This window comes from Gobio gobio, assembly GCF_949357685.1.
Source record: "Gobio gobio genome assembly, chromosome: 1".
NCBI classification, from domain to species: Eukaryota; Metazoa; Chordata; class Actinopteri; order Cypriniformes; family Gobionidae; genus Gobio; species Gobio gobio.
In genome coordinates, this window is record NC_137097.1 from 48608878 (window position 1) to 48630207 (window position 21330).

The 21330-nt window shown below is 37.8% G+C and overlaps 1 protein-coding gene across 1 annotated transcript in view; it reads left to right on the forward strand.

The window, feature by feature from the left end:
* Positions 1-301: 301 nt before the first annotated feature.
* Positions 302-21330, forward strand: part of grin2aa (glutamate receptor, ionotropic, N-methyl D-aspartate 2A, a) — a gene marked incomplete at its 5' end in the record, with an annotated part of 173218 nt that continues 152189 nt past the window's right edge. Inside the window, 3 exons of the mRNA XM_079810610.1 lie at positions 302-397; positions 733-852; positions 3165-3572. Of these exons, the coding sequence (XP_079666736.1) occupies positions 302-397; positions 733-852; positions 3165-3572 (624 nt within the window). The remainder of the gene's footprint in view (positions 398-732; positions 853-3164; positions 3573-21330) is intronic.

Here is a 21330-nt window from a genome sequence, read left to right on the forward strand (position 1 = left end):
GTTAGTTAATTAAGGTTATGGCCAATATGTCATCCCTGAATAGCCTACCTGACACATTGTCACTGCATTTTTGACTTTTTTATTTACATTTAACACGATTTGTCTTATGTATGCATCTAGACCTGAAAACATGAGGATAAACGCATAAGTGCGTGTTGAGGGTTTATAACGAGCTGAGATAAAACGCACGAGGGTCCCTCATCTCATCGAAAGGTAGCCTATATTGGTGAACGAATGATGTAGAAACGCCTCGAATAGACCATGTATCATATTGTGAACGTTCAGATGAGTATAATGTAGGATGTGTGATGGAGCAGCATCTGCGCTGGTGTCCGAGCAGCGCTCACTGTACATGGAAATGATGAGCTCAGTGGTTTCCGCAGTGAAGTTTGCCTCTGTACGTCACCGAGAGGCAATCCCTCACCGAAATGAGTTGGACCACTGAAAAAGCAGAAGAATCACGCAGCGACAGGTTAAAGCTCCACAAACCGAGCCACGGTAGGCTAATCCACATCAGAGTATTACCAAGTTAATGAACATTTTGTGTATTATAACTTTTACGATTATGTAGCCTACAAGTGACGGTTGGAATGACATTGATTTAAACGCTCGGATGTTTGAGACCGACGATGACCAACTGACAAGATTTGAAGACAGTTGCACTGAAAACTGTTTTCTTCTTAGGGGGAGCCTTGCTCTGAAACAGGGTGTAATTCTCATTTTCACCTTAAGGATGTGTTACTGACGGCATCCCTCAGTTCCAGAGAGGCTGTGGGGAAAGAGGACCGTGAGACTGTCCTGTGGTCCTGCTTGAAGATTCAATCCCAATTTCTTGCGGATTCAGTTACCAACGTGCGAGTCTCGCGGTTCTATTCGTCGAGGAAGAGTCATGGATAATTCATAAACATGCAAACCACTGGATTAATTTGATTCATATGGTTCTGTGGTTAAACTTAAAGGATTCGTCGGTGGGGAATAATTATCCATATTTCCAACCTGGCTGGTAAGAGGAGGAGGACTGTTGCAATGTCATCCCATTCAACATCTTTGGAGCTTTGTGGAAGAAGGATGCTGTGAGTATGTTCTTTCTCTCTCTCTTTGCTAAAATCCGCGTGGTTCATTAGCTACGACGTGGTGTCTATAGGGCAATGGAGAATGAACATACACGTTTTTAAAAATCAGTCTCCCCATTCAGTTACACTGAAATGAATTTGATGCAGGAAGACGTGGCTTTTCCCGCATCATTAGGGATCCACGCATCTTAAAAAATGGCATAAAAGGATGAAAGGGGGATTATAATGTTAGGACGTAGGCTTTTTAACAGTGCGTTGGATTTTATCGAGTTATGTTCAACAGCACGCGCTTGTTTTACCTGTAAGAAAACTCGTGTCATGATCATGTGAGCACCAGATCGGAGGATTTTCCCTCAGGAGTGCGCATCGTTTTTACTGGAAAAAAAGAGGGAACTCGTTTATTATAATGAACGAGAAAAAGATTAAAAAAAGAACAGAAAAGATACATTTGTCATTTGACAAGGTTTTACACGATTTTACACTTGTCTATGTTTCCTTTGCTATGTAACGGATGAATGCGGATTTTGGTCCAGTTGTTGATCCAACTTCGTATAACACAGCTAGCCTACTTTTCTTTTAAAACAACGCTCATTTTATTTTTAATTGAGCATATGGAGTGGTCATTTCGTCTTTGTTTCCTTTTCGTTAAATAATGGATATTTTCAACCTTCTTAGTTGCCCCTGTTGTAAAGTTCTGACGCGTATAATACTATACTTTCCCATTGAATGTTGTGGTGTCGTAGGTATAGCGCACTGAGGTTCCAGCTGAGAACGAGTCTCGTCAATAGGGGGCGCCCTTGCATAATGGTCGTTTTGAGGAAATTAATGAGGTATCAAAAGTAATATTCATCTAGATATATTCCCCATGTTAAGATCTCTGTCACGTTGTAAGAACATTGATAGCGCATTTGCCTAAAATACCAACTCAGGTCAGTTTTTCACGCAAACAGCAATATCTTCACACATTATGCCCCCCCCCCCCCCCTTCCCACCCCTCTCGAATTAATTACATTAAAATTCCATATAAATGTTAAATGTAATCGTCAGAAGACCTGGTTTCCAGCCACATTTATTAATGTTTGTCACGTTGCTCATAATCATATTCCTCTGAAGATTTGTTTTCCAGTATGTTTAAAGGATGCACATGGCAAATTTTTGCTTGTATAAAAAAAAAAACATGATGGCACAGTAACTGTGTTGGACAAATGCCAGGTATTGATTTAAAACAGTGATTAAAGACATACAATAACTTAAAAAAGGATATTCAGCTATATTTACCCAAATAAAAAAGCTAAATATGATCTAGTCTGAATGCATGTAGGCCTACGCCAAAAATGCATCACATCTCTTGATTAATCTCTTGGGACAAGTCTAGATCAAATCACACAAAGCTTGATATTTTCACCAATTTCTGCTCAACCGCCTTGAAACAAACCAACCATTCATGTTTCCTTTTCTCTACTGAATTCTTATCAGCCGACTCTGATAGATCTCGCTTGCTCATTCATTTGTCTTTAATAATGGTGATATGATGCATTATTCTTCATGAGAATCGCAAGCTTCAACAGCCCCTGCACCATATGTTGTTTCTCTGCAGTTTTATGCCTTGCTTTACAATGCATCTGTTTGCGTTTACATGCTGGCCACAGTAGCGGAGGGCCTGCGAGCTTCCTCCGCTCAGTCAGTCCAAGACTCTTCATGTGATGATGTCAGCTCCACTCTCTTCTGCCCTGCTTGCTGCTCAGATCCAGTGTCACATGTAATATTCATCATTTGCTCATTGCTAGTTATTCATTGCCTAAATTCCAAAATGAGATGATAAAATCCTGCGCTCCTCGCCGTTGTGTAACTCCACTGGATGCAATTGTGTGTGTAATGTATGTAGCTATCCAATAGGTATAGTTGGTAATGCAATTCTGAACTAAAGTAAGTATTAAGCAGTGTTGTATAAGATTTAGATACCTGGAGTCATTTTGTGTTTCATCTTTAAGAAGAAACTCCTAGCAGTGTATTACATGGTGTGTTTTGTAAATCTCCAAAGGCATTATATCAAAAACAGCGTCTGTTTGTGTGTGTGTTTTTGTTGTACAGGGAATGAAGTCGAGCACTATGGGGCTTTCCAGGTTGGTTCTTCTGACTCTTCCAGCTCTCCTTACCCTCATCAGCTTCTCACATGCGGCAGAGAAAGTGCCCATACTGAACATTGCCGTGATCCTGGGTCAAACACGCTACATCTCCGATCGAGATATACGGGCTCTGTGGAGCAAAGATGACCCCATTGACGTCAACGTGGTGACCCTGCTGGTGAATGAAACAGACCCCAAAAGCATCATCACCCATGTGTGCGATCTCATGTCTGGGACTAAAATCCATGGGGTGGTGTTTGGGGACGGCACAGACCAGGAAGCCATCGCCCAGATTTTGGATTTTATTTCCTCTCAGACTTTGATACCCATCCTGGGGATCCATGGGGGCTCGTCCATGATCATGGCGGATAAGGTCAGTCTGTAGTATGTCAAGCATCAGCTCACCTGGAGCAGGGTACATTATTGAATACTAAAGTGCTCCTCTTTTTAAATTGGTTTATTCAATATCTGGAGCAGAAGATAAGCTCTAAATATTATTCAGATCACAATTAGTTCAGCGGGTAAAAAATGAGCACTCTTAATGTGGTTTGGTAATGACAATGATGTTAAATAATATCATTAGTGCATCATGCAGTCGTGCCTTAACTGTTCCTCTGACAAATTACAATATGGAGTTTTTTCACAGCATATGTTCCATAAAAAAAAATGTGCATTCTACTGGAGTAATCACTTTACTGAATCCGATAACAAATATCTTTTTGTACTGAACCATTGTAATTCCAATCACAGCTGTCATCATGCAACACTCACTTGATTTGAAGAGCAAAAATGGGAGAAAAAAAAAACAAATCGGATTTGAGATCGGTTTGTGGTACAATTTAAGATGGTGAACCGAGAGAGGGGATAATTTGCCACTCTGTTGACTCCGTTGAAAAATCCCATTGCAGACCTGCATTGAGTTATATATATATAATAATCCTGTTTCTCTTGAGCACTCGCTGCTGCATTTAAATGTGTTTACTCGCTTTTCATCTCAGGATGTCGCTGTATCAAATGAAGCAACGTTTTGAAAGCTTACTCTCGGGAGACTTTCTTCAGCGGTACATTAAGTCATTCTAAAGCACTCTGTGCTGAGATAAATGTCGGGGCTGTTTTAACTCACAGGGACCTTTGTGTCTTCTTTTGTTGAATAATACATCACGTGCATAAATTTGAAACTGTATGTCGCAAGGATGTGAGTATATACTTCCAGTTACATGTAAATGTGAACTTTGCATGGTTTACATACATCTACGTCATAAAACCACTATGTGCTACAGCTCTTCAAATGCGCTTTGTTATTGATCATTTTGTGTGCATTTTAAATGTTGCATTTTATTGGCATGTCAAAACGATAGTCGTTTGATTCGACTCTGAGAACCGTTACTGGTTAGGAGAGACCAGGCGAAATTAATGGTAGCTCATTGCTTTTTCATTCTTCAGGAGACAGGAAAGCATACACATGGTAATTAATGTTGGGCCGCCAGGCAGGTCTTACTTCATTTAGTGCCCATGCAGCAGGATTTGAACCCAATAAACACAGGGATCATTGGCATGTGTCAGGGGATTCTTTGTTTTATATCTAAAGTGCTTCCTCCCACTGAATGCGGCCAATGCACAGGCACGTTCACGGCTAGTTACGGCCAAAGATCAACTGACTGTCTTATTGACGTTTTTAGGTTGCTTTTCCATATATCTTCAGCCTGAAGCCATTGATTTACACATGATTGTCATTTAATATACGCAGCTGCCATGCGAGGCAGCATACAATGGAGATAGCCATTTAGGCAATTTAGTTCTTTCTCTCCTCCATCACTGACAGGGGAATGCAGTGATTTGTCTTGCCAGCGTGGATGTATAAATTCCAAAGTTTTTATCCATTTATATACTCCTAATATATCCCCAATAGATTCATAATATGCACACTGTGGCTCAAACTAAAGCCTTTGCTATCTTTGAGCTTGTTATAAAGATTCTTTCCAGTGATTCGACACATTTAGAGGTAGTCGTAAATGCATGTGACCACATTGCATTTGTAGTGTACACGCTAATCTGATGCGTTCCCACCTGTCAATCAACCACTGCACTAAAACAGGGGTTTTACATTTTGGTAATTGTGTGGGGGTTTTACTACTTACTTTAAAGGAACTACTTTAAAGGAACACACCGACTTTTTGGGATTTTAGCTTATTCACTGTATCCCATAGAGTTAGATAAGTCCATACGTACCATTCTCTTCTCCGTGCGTGCCATAACTCTGTCTGACGCACCTACCGCTAGCCTAGCTTAGCACAAAGACTGGAGGTAAACGGCTCCAGCTAGCTAACTGCTCAATAAGTGACAAAATAACGCCAACATTTTCTTATTTACATGTTGTGATGTGTATAGTTACATCGTGTACTAAGACCAACGTAAAAGGAAAAGTTGCGATTTTCTAGACTGATATGGCTAGGGACTATTCTCTCATTCCTGCGTAATAATCAAGGAACTTTGCTGCCGTACCATGGATGCAGCAGTAATATCATTGCGCCGCTGCACCCATGGTATGGCAGCAAAGTTCCTCGATCATTACGCAGGAATGAGAGAATAGTTCCAAGCCATATCGCTAGCCAAAAAACTTTTCATTTTCCATCGGCCTTAGTACACAATATAACTAAGTCAGCTGTCACAAGCCGAGGAAAAATCCTACTCGCAAATGTAATGTTAATTATTAAACCAAACAAAATACAGAAATTTCAAAAACAGTCAGCAATGTGATTATTTTATTGGATGATAGGCAGTGGGTTTAATCCGTGACATTATTACTAGATTTGCTATCCAGCGTCTTACCGTCACCTCCTCAACCTGTGTTTTTGCACGTCGAAAAGGCGGAAAAGTGTATCACACGAACGATGTGAGTTCCTCTGGCAATTCTAGATGCAGCATGAATGACCTACAATGGTGACAGTTTTCACAATTACGAAAGAAAATCAAAATACTACCCTAAACTCACTAACAGAAATGCAGCGCGATATAAACAAGCCAGACCAGAACTCAACACGGCGTGACAGCAGCTTCACATTCTCTATATCTACCGTCTAGATGGCAGGCAAGTCTTCAAATTCGGTATAGAAAAAGTGCTCCTTTTCATAACATAAGGATCGGGTCCAACATATGTTGTGATTTTCTGTTTATAGCTTTCTAAACCAGCCCAGTACGGACTTTACTCCATCTCGTCCATTCTTTTTTTCACTTCCTGCCCTCCATCTGAATTTTGCGCGTCATCAGAACCACGTCACCGCAAACAACCTATATTATTGATCTTACTGTACTGATGCTGCTGTATTAGAAGAACTGAACTGAGCTGGAGGATGATATATTTTGCAGATTAGCTTTATAGATTAAATTAACTAATTTAATAATTGATGATCTTTACAACGGGACTGAAGCAACACTGACATAACTTCAGCCGAAATGCAACATTTTCTTGTTATCACTGTAAAGCTGCTTTGAAGCAATCTGCATTGCATAAAGCGCTATTTAAATAAAGGTGACTTGACTTGACTTGACATGTAGAGAGTTGTTCATGGACTTGGTGTTTAGGGAGTCTGCTGATCATGACATTCTCTTTTGGATGAGGTACGACCCGCCAATAGCCTTCAAGTGCTGACAATTTAAAGACTTCAGTTTGGAGGAAGGACTTGTCACCCAAGAGAGGCGTGTAATGCATGCGAGAGCACACCATAGTGCAGGGATGGACTGAAAAATTTGCCTAGGACCTATCTTAGAAATTCAGCTGATATAGGAGTCATCCTAAAGTATAGTTGTTAGTTTTACTTCTGTCCTATTTCGCATTGCATAGAGAAAACTGGGTTATCTTATCCGACTTGGGCATAATTCTAGACAACCTACAATTTGCAAGCTGACACAAAGTACAGAGTTGGTAAAATGTATAATAGCGGTGGCCTCTGGTTTTGTGGCAAATGTTTGTTCTGTTCAAAAGTTTGCAGTCTCCTGTGCTTACCAACATCAAGGGTGCATTTATTTGATCAAAAATACAATAAAAACAGTAACGCTGTGAAATATTATTACAATTTAATATTATTTCTATTTTAATATATTTTAAAATGTAACTTCAGCATCATTACTCCAGTCTTCAGTGTCACATGATCCTTCAGAAATCATGCTAATATGCTGATTTGGTGCTCAAGAAACATTTATTATTACTATCAATGTTGAAAACAGTTGTGCTGCTTAATATTTTATTGGAAACTGTACATTTTTTTTGGATTCTCTGATGAACAGAAAATTTTAAAAACATTTAACATAGCAAAAAGCATTTATTTAAAATAGAAATCTTTTGTAACATTATAAATGTATTTCTTTACTATCACTTTTTGATCATTTTAATGCATCCTAGTTGAATAAAATTTCTTGAAAAAAAGAATCTTATTGACCCCAAACTCTTGAACAGCAGTGTAAATATAAACATTACTGATGTACTGTTACATGTATGGTGTTTGCAAAAAAATGTTTTCTTTCAGAGTATATTACTGTTTAAATGAAAATCAATGGAGGTATCAATTTTTTGTAAACCAGTATGGCATCTACCATTAGGGGCCAACTGGCCCATACTATAGCCAAACCTTCACCTATACCATACCCATACCCTTTACATTTAGCTACAATCCCTTATAATACTTTTGAGTCATATCCATTGAGTGTTTTACTGTATGTTATTTATGAAAATTCATTAAAGACATGCTGTGAACAAGCGCAGCACTTATGTTTACTGTTCACTAATAAGAGAGCGTTTATGAACATGCGAATTATGAAATGTAATTAACTTACTGCCATCGTACAACTAATAACCTGCTGTTGTTGTAGATGAGGGAACAACCTCAGGGTGGAGATTTTAAATTAAATTATTAATTAGCCACAATGAGGCCATTGTGATGTCACAGCGTTTTCTTCAAACCGCCATATTGCTTTTCCACTTCTACTAGTGGGAGTGAAAGGGGTATCAGTCTCTTCAAAGAGATGCCTTTGTATATCCTCATTGTGTTCATAAATGTTCTCTTTATTTGTGATTTCATTGAGTGCTAATTTAGCCTCTTGTGCACAATTTGCAGGTGCCCAGCGAAAACACACCAGTTGCATTTATTCGAAAGGATTCTGAGCCATTCTTCTGAACAAAATAATTGTGCTGTTGTAGAGCAACACAGCAGTGATTGCAAATACCTTCTCAAATGCTAATGACCCTCCCCTGAGCATCATCAAATATTCTTTGCAGCCATAGACTAGCCTTGTGGGACATGCGTGTCGGCTCCCTTCTGAAATGGCACAGTTGTAGATGTGACATCTCTTATGTGCTCTAAACCTCAAACAGATGTTCAAAGTCCAACACATTGTCTCTAGCTGTTACCTCAGAGGGGTTAAACATGGCCACCCATTATCATTCTTCAGCAGCATCCCAGAGATGGTGGCTTGCGCATGGGGTGCAGATCTCATCAGATCACAGGACATGTCCACTGGACAAGTGTTACAACACTCTCTTGATTATAGTTGTGCTTTCTTGTGTGCCTGGCTCCCCTGGACAGGACAGCTAGAAAAAGAATTTAATTAGCTATAACTGCTATTTCCAAGGCAATAAGGGTTTGCGCAGCGGTGCTGGAGAGTAATGATGAAAGGAAGCACTTTCCCACAGGAAAATCACAAATGAGATCACTTTAAAATCTCAATTGTTTCTCCTAGACTGCAGTGAGATTACATGGAGAGTGAATGGAGAATTTAGCTATGCCTGTTCACTTAAGGATACACTCTAGAGTTTCACAGGAGATATCAAAAAAGGTCTCACATTGGGTCTCATTTACTAATAATTTCAAAAGTTAATTGTAATAAAAAGTTTTTTTTTGTGGATTCTTTGATGAATAGAAAGTTAAAAAGAACAGCATATTAATTTGAATACAATTGATACAATAAATTCGAAATTTTACGTATACAAGCATGAATTCTGTAACAAATGATCACACAGGTTTTACGCACAAATATGTGCCTACGAATGGCAAGGGAATTTGATTTTTCATCAAATTCTTGCAAAACCAAATGTTTGAGATATGCACATTAAAGTTATAGCTCTTCCTTCTTAGAGTATCTCAACAGAATACTGAATTCAACAGAGCTTGTGGTTCTAGTCAGTCTAGGTCAGTGTTCAGAAAATACAAGGATGCCACATTTTCATTTATTCTTCCCTAGAGGCATAAACAGTTTTTGTTTGGAACGGTTCAACTAATATAATATTTGAGAAATAGAGCTGTTGTCACTGGGAAATGGCATGCTGCAAATGTTACTTAAAGGTGTGTATTTTTTCCAGTATTAAAATTCTTCCTCATTTCTCAGCAGGATGCAGAGATAGTAAGTGATTTGTGGGTTGATGCAGCAACATTGGCTCAGCCAATTGCATGGGATTTTGGGCGGAACAGTCTGTTTGGCCAACTAATGGTAGATTGGGGAGTGTTCAATAAGTTAAATAGTTATTAAAAACGAATTAATATTGGCAGATTTGTTTGGTTATGCTAGAGCTCTCATTGTTCAAGAAAGTCAATTTATTGATGTAAGGTAAATAGGAGTGAACAAGTTTGCTGCAGTCCTGGATTCCCAAGCAGCTGCAAACTGCACTCTGTGCTGGAAATGTGCCATTGACGCCTGGAAACGCTGCGGTTCAGACTTGCTGATGTCACTATTAATGAAGGTTGTTATGAAGACAAGGTAGTTTGCACTGAAGCAATCCAGGGTCACATGCTAGCCATCTGTTGTTTCATTCGTTAAATGCTGCAAATGATTTACCATCAATTATGAGGTAAATTAAGCCTCTGACATTTATTAGACAACAAAGGTCTAGCTGTGAGATTGACCCCACAGCTATATGCTCTCTTATGTAAGGCAAATCCATTGGAGGGTGTAATCACACATTGGGCCACTTGCTAACAGCGGACCTTAACAGCCAAACTGTAATCTTATGTAAGGCAAGCTGAAAATACAGGGCGAGCTTGAAAATTACAATGATTTCATTGTGTTATGAAGCTTGGCTCATTAATTAAAGACAGGTCAGTGCAGCTGTGAAGGGTGAGGCATGAGGCAGATGTTTTTCTGGCTGCTGCAGTGTTCTTGTTTGGCCTAGTAAAGGGCATGCAATGTTAATTTGATTGCTTTACTCATCTGCACTGTATCAGTATTACAGTGCTCTACACAGTATAAACACTACGTGGTTACACACTGTACTGTAAATGCATTTCATGGTATGATTGTCATTTTTTGATTTGGCGTAATTCATCCAGAGCTGAAAATTCTGTCATCATTTACATACCATGCCATTCCAAATGCGACTTTCTTTCTTTGATTGAACACAGAAGGAGAAATTTTCAATAATTGTACTGCTTGCTCGTTCCCATGCAATTACAATTATTGTAAACTCCATATTTCAAGCTTAAAAAAAAGATGCAAAAGTTCTATCAAGTATTTTAAAATTGGTGCATTATTATTTTTGCATTATATTTTTTATATTTCTTTAATTATATACACACACACTGATCAGGCATATCATTATGAATATATTCATTATGAAGTAAATAGCACTGATTATCTCTTCATCATGGCACCTGTCTAGGCAGCAAGTGAACATTTTGTCCTCAAAGTTGATGTGTTAGAAGCAGGAAAAAATGGGCAAGTGTAAGGATTTGAGCGAGTTTGACAAGGGCCAAATTGTGATGGCTAGACGACTGGGTCAGAGCATCTCCAAAACTGCAGCTCTTGTGTGGTGTTCCCGTTCTGCAGTGGTCAGAATCTATCAAAAGTGGTCCAAGGAAGGAACAGTGGTTCAATGATGCACGAATGATGCAATTCAATGAATGGAGCGAAATTAATGCACGTGGGGAGAGAAGGCTGGGCCATGTGATTCGATCAAATCGAATCTGTAGCTCAAATTGCGCAAGAAGTTAATGCTGGTTCTGATGGAAAGGTTTCAGAATACACAGTATGGGGCTGCATAGCTGCAGACCAGTTAGGGTGCCCATGCTAACCCCTGTTCACCGCCGAAAGCACCAACAGTGGGCACGTAGAGCATCAGAACTGGACCACAGAGCAATAGAAGAAGGTGGCCTGGTCTGATGAATCAAGTTTTCTTTTACATCACATGGATGGCTGGGTGCGTATGCATCGCTTACCTGGGGAACACATGTCACCAGGATGCACTATGGAAAGAAGGCAAGCCGGTGGAGGCAGTGTGATGCTTTAGGCAATGTTCTGCTGGGAAAACTTGGGTCCTGCCCAAGGTGGTACTTTTACACTTTGACCACGTACCTAAGCATTGTTGCAGACCATGTACACCCTTTCATGGAAGCGATATTCCCTGGTGGCAGTGGCCTCTTTCAGCAGGCTAATGTGCCCTTGCCACACAGCAAAAATGGTTCAGGAATGGTTTGAGGAGCACAACAACGAGTTTGAGGTGCTGACTTGGCCTCCAAATTCCCCAGATCTCAATCCAGTCAAGCATCTGTGGGATGTGCTGAACAAACAAGTCAGATCCATGGAGGCCCCACCTCGCAACTTACAGGACTTAAAGGATCTGCTTCTATAGTTTTTATTTGTCTGAAGATATAATAACTGATTCACTAACAATAATCGTCACCACCATTGAACTGCCACCATCATTTATTTGCTATGACTAGATTAGTTAGATTTGTGAACGAATCATTGATCAACCAATTCATCAAAAAGATCAGACTGAAAAAAAGTATTAATTCACAATCACATCAGATATCAAGATATTCAGTGAATAACATTGTCTTTTGAACAAAACTAATGTATGACTTCAGAAGACTTGGAAAATAGTGCAACATTTGTGTACAACCTTTATGGTGTTTTTTTTAATTTTTTTATTGAGATATTTGACAATCTCAGTTCTCATTAAAAATAAGTAATCTTGTGTTTTTGAAACATTTATTAAAAGAAAGAAAGACAGAAAGGTGAGTAAATGATGACAGAATTTTAATTTTTATTTAATGAAAATTATAGAATTGCCTAGGGCTGCAACTAACGATTATTTTGATTATTTTTCGATGAATCGGATTAAAAAAAATTTTTTTTTTACTGACAAAACACACTGTTCCACATCCTGCCCAATGCTGTCCTTCAAACAAACATGTCAGCTGCATAGTGGATATACCTTAAAAAAATTAACCATGGTTTTACAACAAATAAAAAATAATAATAAATATAACAGGGTTATTGTAGTTATTACTTGGTAACCTAGCCTTGGAAAACCCAGACAACTTCCGGCAAATTTAGATTTGCTCTGAGAATGGTCTGGTTTTAACCAGGCTATTGGTAACCACAAATTAATCATAGTTTTGCTTCAATCCATAGTTTAACTGGTATTTGTGTGGTTATACAAAAATGGTAATCAATACGCCAAAAATCATGGTTTTACTATCTAATAGAACCATGGTTAATTTTCGTAAGGGTATATCTGTGCTATATACAATATGTGCAAAAATAGCAAAATCACAGTTTAAATCCCTACATTAAAATTATATTAAAGCAAAACAAAAACACAAAAAAGCGCACACCCGTCGCACTGGTGCTCGTTCAGTGAAGTTTGATGCAGACTATGGCTGCGTCCGAAACCTGGAAAATTCTGCCTTCGGAGGACACATTTCAAGGCAGGAAGGCACCAAGGCAAGTCTGAATCTAATGTAGCTTCACTTCCTGTCTCCAGAGATACCTTCATCTGATCGATTTTTGAAGGCAACATATTTGTATCTTTCGCTGCTTTTGATATCCCGCAATCCTGTGCTTTCCATTCTGTGACAGTTGAGCTGAAAAAAAAAGATGGCGTCCGAAAGTTGCGTTTGCTGGCCAGTTTGTGTGTAAATATACGTTTTTTTACCAACAATTTCTACTTCTGATGTCATTTCTAGCGAGGAATTACTAATGTAGTAATTAAATGTGTTTAGTTCTCACCAAAGCTCTCTCTATTTTGCTGTAGATCATTAAACTGTTACACTGCCTAAGAAGTCTGTCCGAAATTAGTTTCGTGAGGTGCCTTCATGCACAAACGCTGCCTTACAAACCATTGTCTGATAAGGCAGAGAGGCAACGAGTCAGCTGCCTAGGTTTTCCAACGCAGCCTATAACTGTGTGTCCATCTGGCGAGAGCGGCATGGTGCGCCTTGGACGATTTGGCCGTTGAGGAGAGTTGGGCTGCATCCGATATCGCGTACTATGTGAGTAGATACTACATTTGAATTTGAACGCTCTATATAGTATGAATGAATGTAGTATGAATGTAACCCGGACGTACTACATCCGCCATGTAGTCATTATCATGTGACCTACCAGCGTAAGTTGCGTCCAATCACCTCCATTCATAAATCCTCTCCCGTGGCCTCATGGGATTGTAAAGTGTCCATCTGCGCACTTCAGAATCTCACCGGAAGTAGTAGGTCATCCGGGTACTTTTCGCCTACTGTTTTTAGAATACTTTGAATTCGGATAACTACTCTGTTGGCACACTGTTTTTCGCATACTATATTGTGGAGAAGTAGAATTCGATGTCAGATGCAGCTCAGGTCAACTTTATGGTAATGAGCTATGACGCGAATCGGTGGCAACCAATGGGAATGTATGAGAAATAGAGCTGTTGTCACTGGGAAATGGCATGCTCCGGAGGAAGTGCTCCGCTTGAGAGGATTCCAAAGAACGCAATCCTGTAAACTTTGGTTCCAAGCACAGTAGTTCCCAAGTAAAATGCAGGAGAGGTTGATCATTGCTGTGGCGGGTGTGAAAAGAAGGCGCGCAACAATATTTATAGGCAACATTTTTGCTCTAGAACATTTGTTTTTCAGCGGGAATGCTTTTCATTTGTTCAAAATAACACAGATTTGACCACTTGCATTAATGCTGCACTCCTACCAGGACAATTATTGTAATGTAGGCTGCACACAAATGAATATTAATGTTAATTAAAGACCAAGGCTAGTAAACTCGAGTGAATATATAAATAAATAGCATTTACAGATAAGGATATAACCACTGTTCTCTATATAGATCAGTGGATATAATCTGTAAAATGAAAGTTTTGCACTGAGGACACATCTGTCAAAGCGCCTGACAGGGTATGTTAAACACTAATGCATTAGCTTGAAGCTTAAAATAAAGAATTCTAATGGTTTTGGGCAGCTTGGATCATGTTTTTTTTCCCCGCAGCAAGAAACTCACTCTGTTTCATCCACTATTTTTAAATGCATTTTGTCCATAGAAATTCGTAATTCATCGCTGTAATTTGGCGCGACTGGTGGAAGTTGGTGGGAGACCCGACTAATGGATAATGAGAATCGTTGTCGATGATTTTCATTATCGATTATTATCTAGTTGTTGCAGCCCGAGAATTGCCTCTATTGGAGTGCAAAAGTAGAAAACCGAGTGCAACAAGGATTCAGACTTCACTATTACAGAATGCCAGAGAATTACATATGCTTTGCATCTAACATTTTAGTACCTCATACTGTATTTTAGGCAGAAGAGAACTGCATCTTCGCAGCAAGCTGTTTGGCTTTCATACGACTGCAAAATGAATGAAGCTTTCCTCTAGACTTGCTTATTCTCAGCCGAGGCGAGTTGAGAGATGCACTGCAGTGCTCATGCAGCGAACACAATTACATCAGAATACACTCCTCCGTATTGGTACAATTCCTTGTCAGAAGCAGTGAAGTGTGTTCAAAGAGAGAAAATGGAAGTGGATGGCATGAATTAAATATATTTTGCTTTGTGCTCCATGTATTCATTAGAAACACTTTTTATGTACGATGGCCCAGCGGAAGTTACAAGATTGTTAATTGATCACAAAAGTGAGGCATAGTCTTGAAATTTAAGGCGTATCCCTGGGTTGATGGAACTGCATTGAGTGGAATCGTTCTCTTTCTGCAGAGCTCAGGCTATTAATGTTAAGGACATTTAACCTGCTCTGGAATAGATCCTCTGCTTCAAAATAGCACTCAAATACATACATAATGTACTGGACTAAGCCTATGGCGGCTTCACTAAATTGCAAACCATTTAAGATGACTTTTCAAACTAAATAACATGGCAAGGAATAATTGTGGACAGAAATCATCTAATTCATGAAGCAGTTAAGCATTGTGAACAAACCTTTTTCACATCGAGCTGCATTTGCTCCGGGCAGGCTGCATTTAATAGAGGTTATTCAAACAGCATTATTGCAAATTGTATTACTAAAGTGTCTGCTTGAGGATTGTGATTGGATAATTGATTAACAGAGCCTTAACACCTTAATCGATGGCAAGGTATTGACTTGTTTTGTGCTCAACAAGAAGGCCACTGTTCTTATTTCTGAATGGCTTAAGGTACTTTAAAGTGTCATGAAAGCCCCCTGTTTTAGCCTGGTCGTTCACACCTCAGAGTTGGAAAAAGTCTAAAAAAATGGGTGTGTAAAGTTGTGGAAAAGTGGGAGAGTACAGGGTGGGAATAGGGGAGACAACAACCAATAAAACACAGACCTACAACACACTCATTATACAGACAGATGAATATTAAAATATGACCATGGAGAAAAAAAAAAAAAGGAGAGCACTTTGATGCATTTTAAAAATCTAACCCTATATAACACAACTGCCAAAACGAGGGAGAAACATGGAAGAACATTTAATAAAAGAATATTTTCATTAAATTTACGAGCACTAGCCTCTGAACAAATGACACATGTAAGTTTAAAACAGAAAGAATAAAGACTAAGGACCAGATTTACTAAACAGAGGAGAGTAGGCTCGCGGAAAGGAGGGGTTTAGAGAGACTGATTCATCCATTTAGTCGTTTGAGAATCATTGAACATTGTGGTGATGTGCAATGTATATTATGAGAAAAAGAAACTGTTGACCTTAGATGCATGTAAACCTCTTGTTGTAGACCTCCAACTAAACTAGGAAACTTTAAAATAGCATAATAGGGCCACTTTACGTTTGCTGCTTTCTTTTAGTAATGTCACCATGTAATATTCATAGAGCATACTGTATAGACTCATACCACGGTCATCTTGGGACAATAACGATTCGCGCTCTGTCTTTGTTTTTTCTTCTTCTTCTCCTATACCCATGAACCTTTCTAAAATCATCTCACACCTTGAGAGTAAACTAGTTTTTGTTCTACTTCTTCCCATGTTCCTTCGTTCTCAATGCATGGACATGCCTTTAAAAATAGGTCCAAAGGTAGCAAAGATAAATGACAAAACAGCTGAGTTTTTCAGGGTCAGCTTTGACAAATGAGGCAGCGGACTTGCGGAGCTCCAGAGACTTCCACAGTTAGGTCGCTAATCTCAAGAGGTGGAGGGAAATACATTTTTGTTATGCTGGAGGCAGCAGCCGAGGTCTTGAAATTGTGCTATTTGCTGATGTAAATGTATATAGCTGTTCTTAGTAGTCAGGGATGTAGGGGATAAACATCAGACTGAGATTTAAATGAAATTCTTGTTCCTGAAACCTTGACTGCTTTTTGTGCATGACAAAAACCAAAGACTTTCAGCACGGGAGTATGCGCGAGTCGTGACAGCCGTCCTTATAAAGGAAAGTGTTGAGGCATTCTGGTTTATGAAGTGGCCTTGAAGATGTACGGAACATTGGGGGGAAAATGCCAAAGAGTTTATTTCATTGGTAAGGTGAAAATGTTCGGCAGTCATAAGAAATATTGTAAGGTGCTACTGTATGCTTTGTGAACAATGAATGGGAAAGAATTTTAAAGAAGTAGCTTGTTCACCATAGTTGAAAAGAGTGATTATGTGGCTGATAAATAACAGCTTCCCACATTTCTGAGGTGGAAAGATAAGCTTCACACTTGAGATTTACCTCAATGTAGGTCAAATGGATGAAAAATTGAGCATAAATACAAGATGGCTTTGCATGTCTGTTCACATGTTATGGAAAGGTTTATTCAGACCACCTATAAAAAAAAGAGTTACCCTAGGGAAAACTAGATTATTAATAATAATAATTAACACATTAAATCAATCATTTAAAATGCGAAATGTGAATTTAGGCAACACAACTTTTTAATGTATTGTACAGCATGAAAAATGTATATTAATTTTGAGAAATATTTGTTATTTAAAATAATTTGTGTTTCACAGAAGAAAGTAAGCCATACAGGCACAACATGAGGTGAGTAAATTATAATTTTTGGTCATCTATTCTAGAGATGCACCAAAATGAAAATTCTTGGCCAAAACTGAAACCGAAAATGACTTTAAAAAAATAATTAATATTTTTTTTATTTTAGATGATTTTTTATTTGCATAATTGTAATAATATTAGACTTTTTAATTATTGAATTAAATATTCAATTTATTGAATCGGAATTAAAAAAAAATACAAGCCAATAAAATAAAATAACTTTTATTTAAAGTAACACCAAAATTGGTCAGAAAATATATGAAAATGATATTAAATATCAATATACTATGCTTCATTTAGTTCTATGCAAAATAATCAGATTTAACAGAATTTTCGGTCCATCCCTAATCTATTCTTTTAAGCGAGCATTTGATGTTGGTAATCTTTTCTACATGCATAATTATACAACCTTGACCGATACAATAAAAACTAAATCTCTAATGTTAGCCTATGACTAATATACTGAGAAAAAATGATCAAAATGGACCTCAATTTAGCTTCAGAAGTCGTTGTAAAGAATGTTAAGAGGAATGTTTAGATGTCTTATGAGTCCTCAGTCTGTTCAGAAAAAACACTCAATAATCCAAATCAAAGGGTGGGTGTTGATTGTGCTTTGAAAAGCCAGGATTACTTACAACCAGGTGGCATATTTTCAGCATCAGGCTGGAGGCAGTCCAAGTGCACCAGAGGACTTAACAAACACTGGTTCAAAACCAATTACCTTCACAGGAGGTGAATGATAAAGGAACGCTTAACTGTAAAATATCAGATTTTTAAAGGAGATTTATTGCATTATGGGGGAAAGAGGCACTCGTATGCTCCATTTTATGTCTAATTTGAGATTTGAATAGCAGATGTGCTGCAAAGATCTCTCTGTGAGACAGTTTCTCTCGGAAGTGTCTGTGATTATTGCCAGGATGGTGCATATTGAACTCCACAGAAGTCAATTTGAAACATGTGTTTTGCCCCAAAGGGCTGAAGACTTTACTGGGGTTTGGTGCATCGAAAGTGGACCCAAGGGCAGACTTGTTAAATATCCTACCCCAGCTGAGTTCCACCCTGCACAGGCAGCTGTCGTAGCTAGATCAGACCGGCTTTGTCTGTATTTTGTGTATGTGTATCGGGTAGAGCAGGGTCAGAGGTATGTGTCTGTAAAGTCAAAAGTGCCACAAAATCGCTGCCTATAGACGTGACTTAAAATCTTTATAAAGTTCTTGTGACATTGCCTTTAGCCAGTAAATAGCTGCTCGTCATGGCTAGTCATGTGGCATCTCTGCTTAAAGTTCACAAGTTCAGTGCAGCTTAAGTCAGAAGAATGTAACATATTCACAAACGTTTTTCTTCACCAAAACTGCACCTGAATGAGTATAGGGATCCAAAGGTTATCGTCCAAATGTAGATATATACACTACCTGTCAAAAGTTTTGAGTCAGTAATTTTTTTTTTAAGAATCTAATATTTTTATGTAGCCTAAATTGTTTAAAAAAGTGAAGACAGTTACAAAAATGTATCACAGTTTCCACAAAAATATGAAGCAGCATAATTATTTTCAACATAGAGGATAACAAATGTTTCTTGAGCATCAAATCATCATATCAGAATGATTTCTGAAGGATCATGTGACACTTAAGACTGGAGTAATGATCCTGAAAATTCAGCTTTGACATCACAGGAATAATTTAGAATATAGTGAAATGAAAAAAATATTATTTTGAATTGTAATAATATTTCCTAATATTACTGTCTTAACTGTATTTTTGATCTAATTAATCCCTTCTTGGTGAGCACAAGAAGAAAGAGAACAGCCTTTTAAGATCATAAATCTCTCTCTCTCTCTCTCTCTCTCTCTCTCTCTCTCTCTCTCTCTCTCTCTCTCTCTCTCTATATATATATATATATATATATATATATATATATATATATATATATATATATATATATATATATATATATATATATATATATATATATATATATATATATATATATATATATATATATATATATATATATATATATATATATATATATATATATATATATATATATATATATATATATTATGACATGTCATTAGCCTGGGAACACATTTGCTGAAACCTTAAGCACTCCATCGGCAACCTGTGAGTCATATGTGTGTCAGACATGCTTAAACAGAGGATGTATGTGAGGACATGCCATCACGGTTAGGACATGGCGGAGCTAATCTGGAATGGAATATAATAATATATACACAATTTTTGGTAGTAAATGAAAAAAAAAAAACGTTTTCTCAAGTTGGTCCTGTATGCGTTTCTTTCTTCGACTCAACACAAATGAAGATATTTTGAAGAACAAACAGTTGGCGGTTGCCATTGATTTCTGATGTAGTCCATCAACTGTTTGGTTTCCGACATTATTCAAAATATCTATTGTGTTTAGCATTCATACAGGTCTGGAACAACTTGAGGGTGAGTAAGTAATCACAAAACTTTCATTTTGTGTGAACTATCCATTTAATAACACTGTTGAATGTAATCAACTATTAAATGTAATCTCAAAATCAATAGTTTTTATGCCTATATTTATGTTTTTATTTAACTTTAAAATGTATTTAACTTTGTATTTTTATTTTATGCCCTTCTCGTGATGGCATGTTATAACATACTGTACGTCTTCCCTTGTCTATGCATGTCTGACTCACAAGTGCTTGAGGTAACAGCAGATGTCTTCACCGGCTAATGACATGTCATAATGCCATCACGTTGCACCTCGCTGCTTCCTTATAGCCAGTCCACTGACGACACTCTTGTGCCTGTGCATGTGGAAGTTATCAAGGGCGTATGTTTGATTTTGACATTGGAGGGGACATAAGCACCCTTCCCCATTTTTGCATTTATGCCCACAATTTCATGACATCTAAAGTCTTTATTTAAATTGCATGGTAGCCAAACCTCTTACAACTCACAACATTACAATTAAGCTTTTTTGTACATCATGATAGAATATCTAAACAAGCATACATTCATAACTGAAGAAAAAAAAAGTTATTCAGGGATTGTTGTGTTAAAAGTTAAAGGTAAGTATGTCAAGAAGGCAGTTTACAGAGACTTAACTTTAACTTACTTTGTCCATGGCACAATTGTCAACATGCCTCATGTATCAGTATCAGAATGCATACATAATGTTACAGACAGGGTGCAAATTACACTTATGCATTATTTTATTTAAAAAATAAATAGAACCAATGATGATTCTGAAAGAAAATGCTACCATAGTAATGAACATCATTCACGCACATCTGATTGACGTTTAAACAGCATACTCTTATTTCAGTGTTTTAATTTCAATATTTTTTCCCCAAGTTTGTTTCGTACAGTTTATTAACATTAAGTTAAAGTTAAAGAGGGTAAACTTTATCATTCAAATGAACCGTGCACATATGTTTAAAACACTTCTATTCTTACTCCGTCCATTAAATGCATGTCCTTCACTCTTAAGAAAAATGGTTCTAAACAGTACCTTGTAACCATAGCAGAACCCTTTTTTATAAGATTCCATAAAACTAAAGAATTTAAAGTGCTGCAGTCATGCTCAGAATTATTGCCACCCTTGGTAAATATAATTAAAGAAGGCTGTGAAAATAAATCTTCATTGTTTATACTTTTGATCTTTCATTAACCCTCCACCTCCTTCCCCCTGTGACAAAGTGCATTCCTCTAATACACATTGGCCACAATTATTGGTACTAGAAATTCTTATGAGAAAAGTACATCTGAAGTATATTTTCCTTTTTATTTACCATTTTAGCACACCAGGGTGATTGGAAATTATCCAGACATAACTAGTTTTACAGGAGTATAAATATGAGAAAACACAAAGCATTTAAAATTCACATTTCCACAATCAGGGCAATAATTGAGATTTTCCAATCAA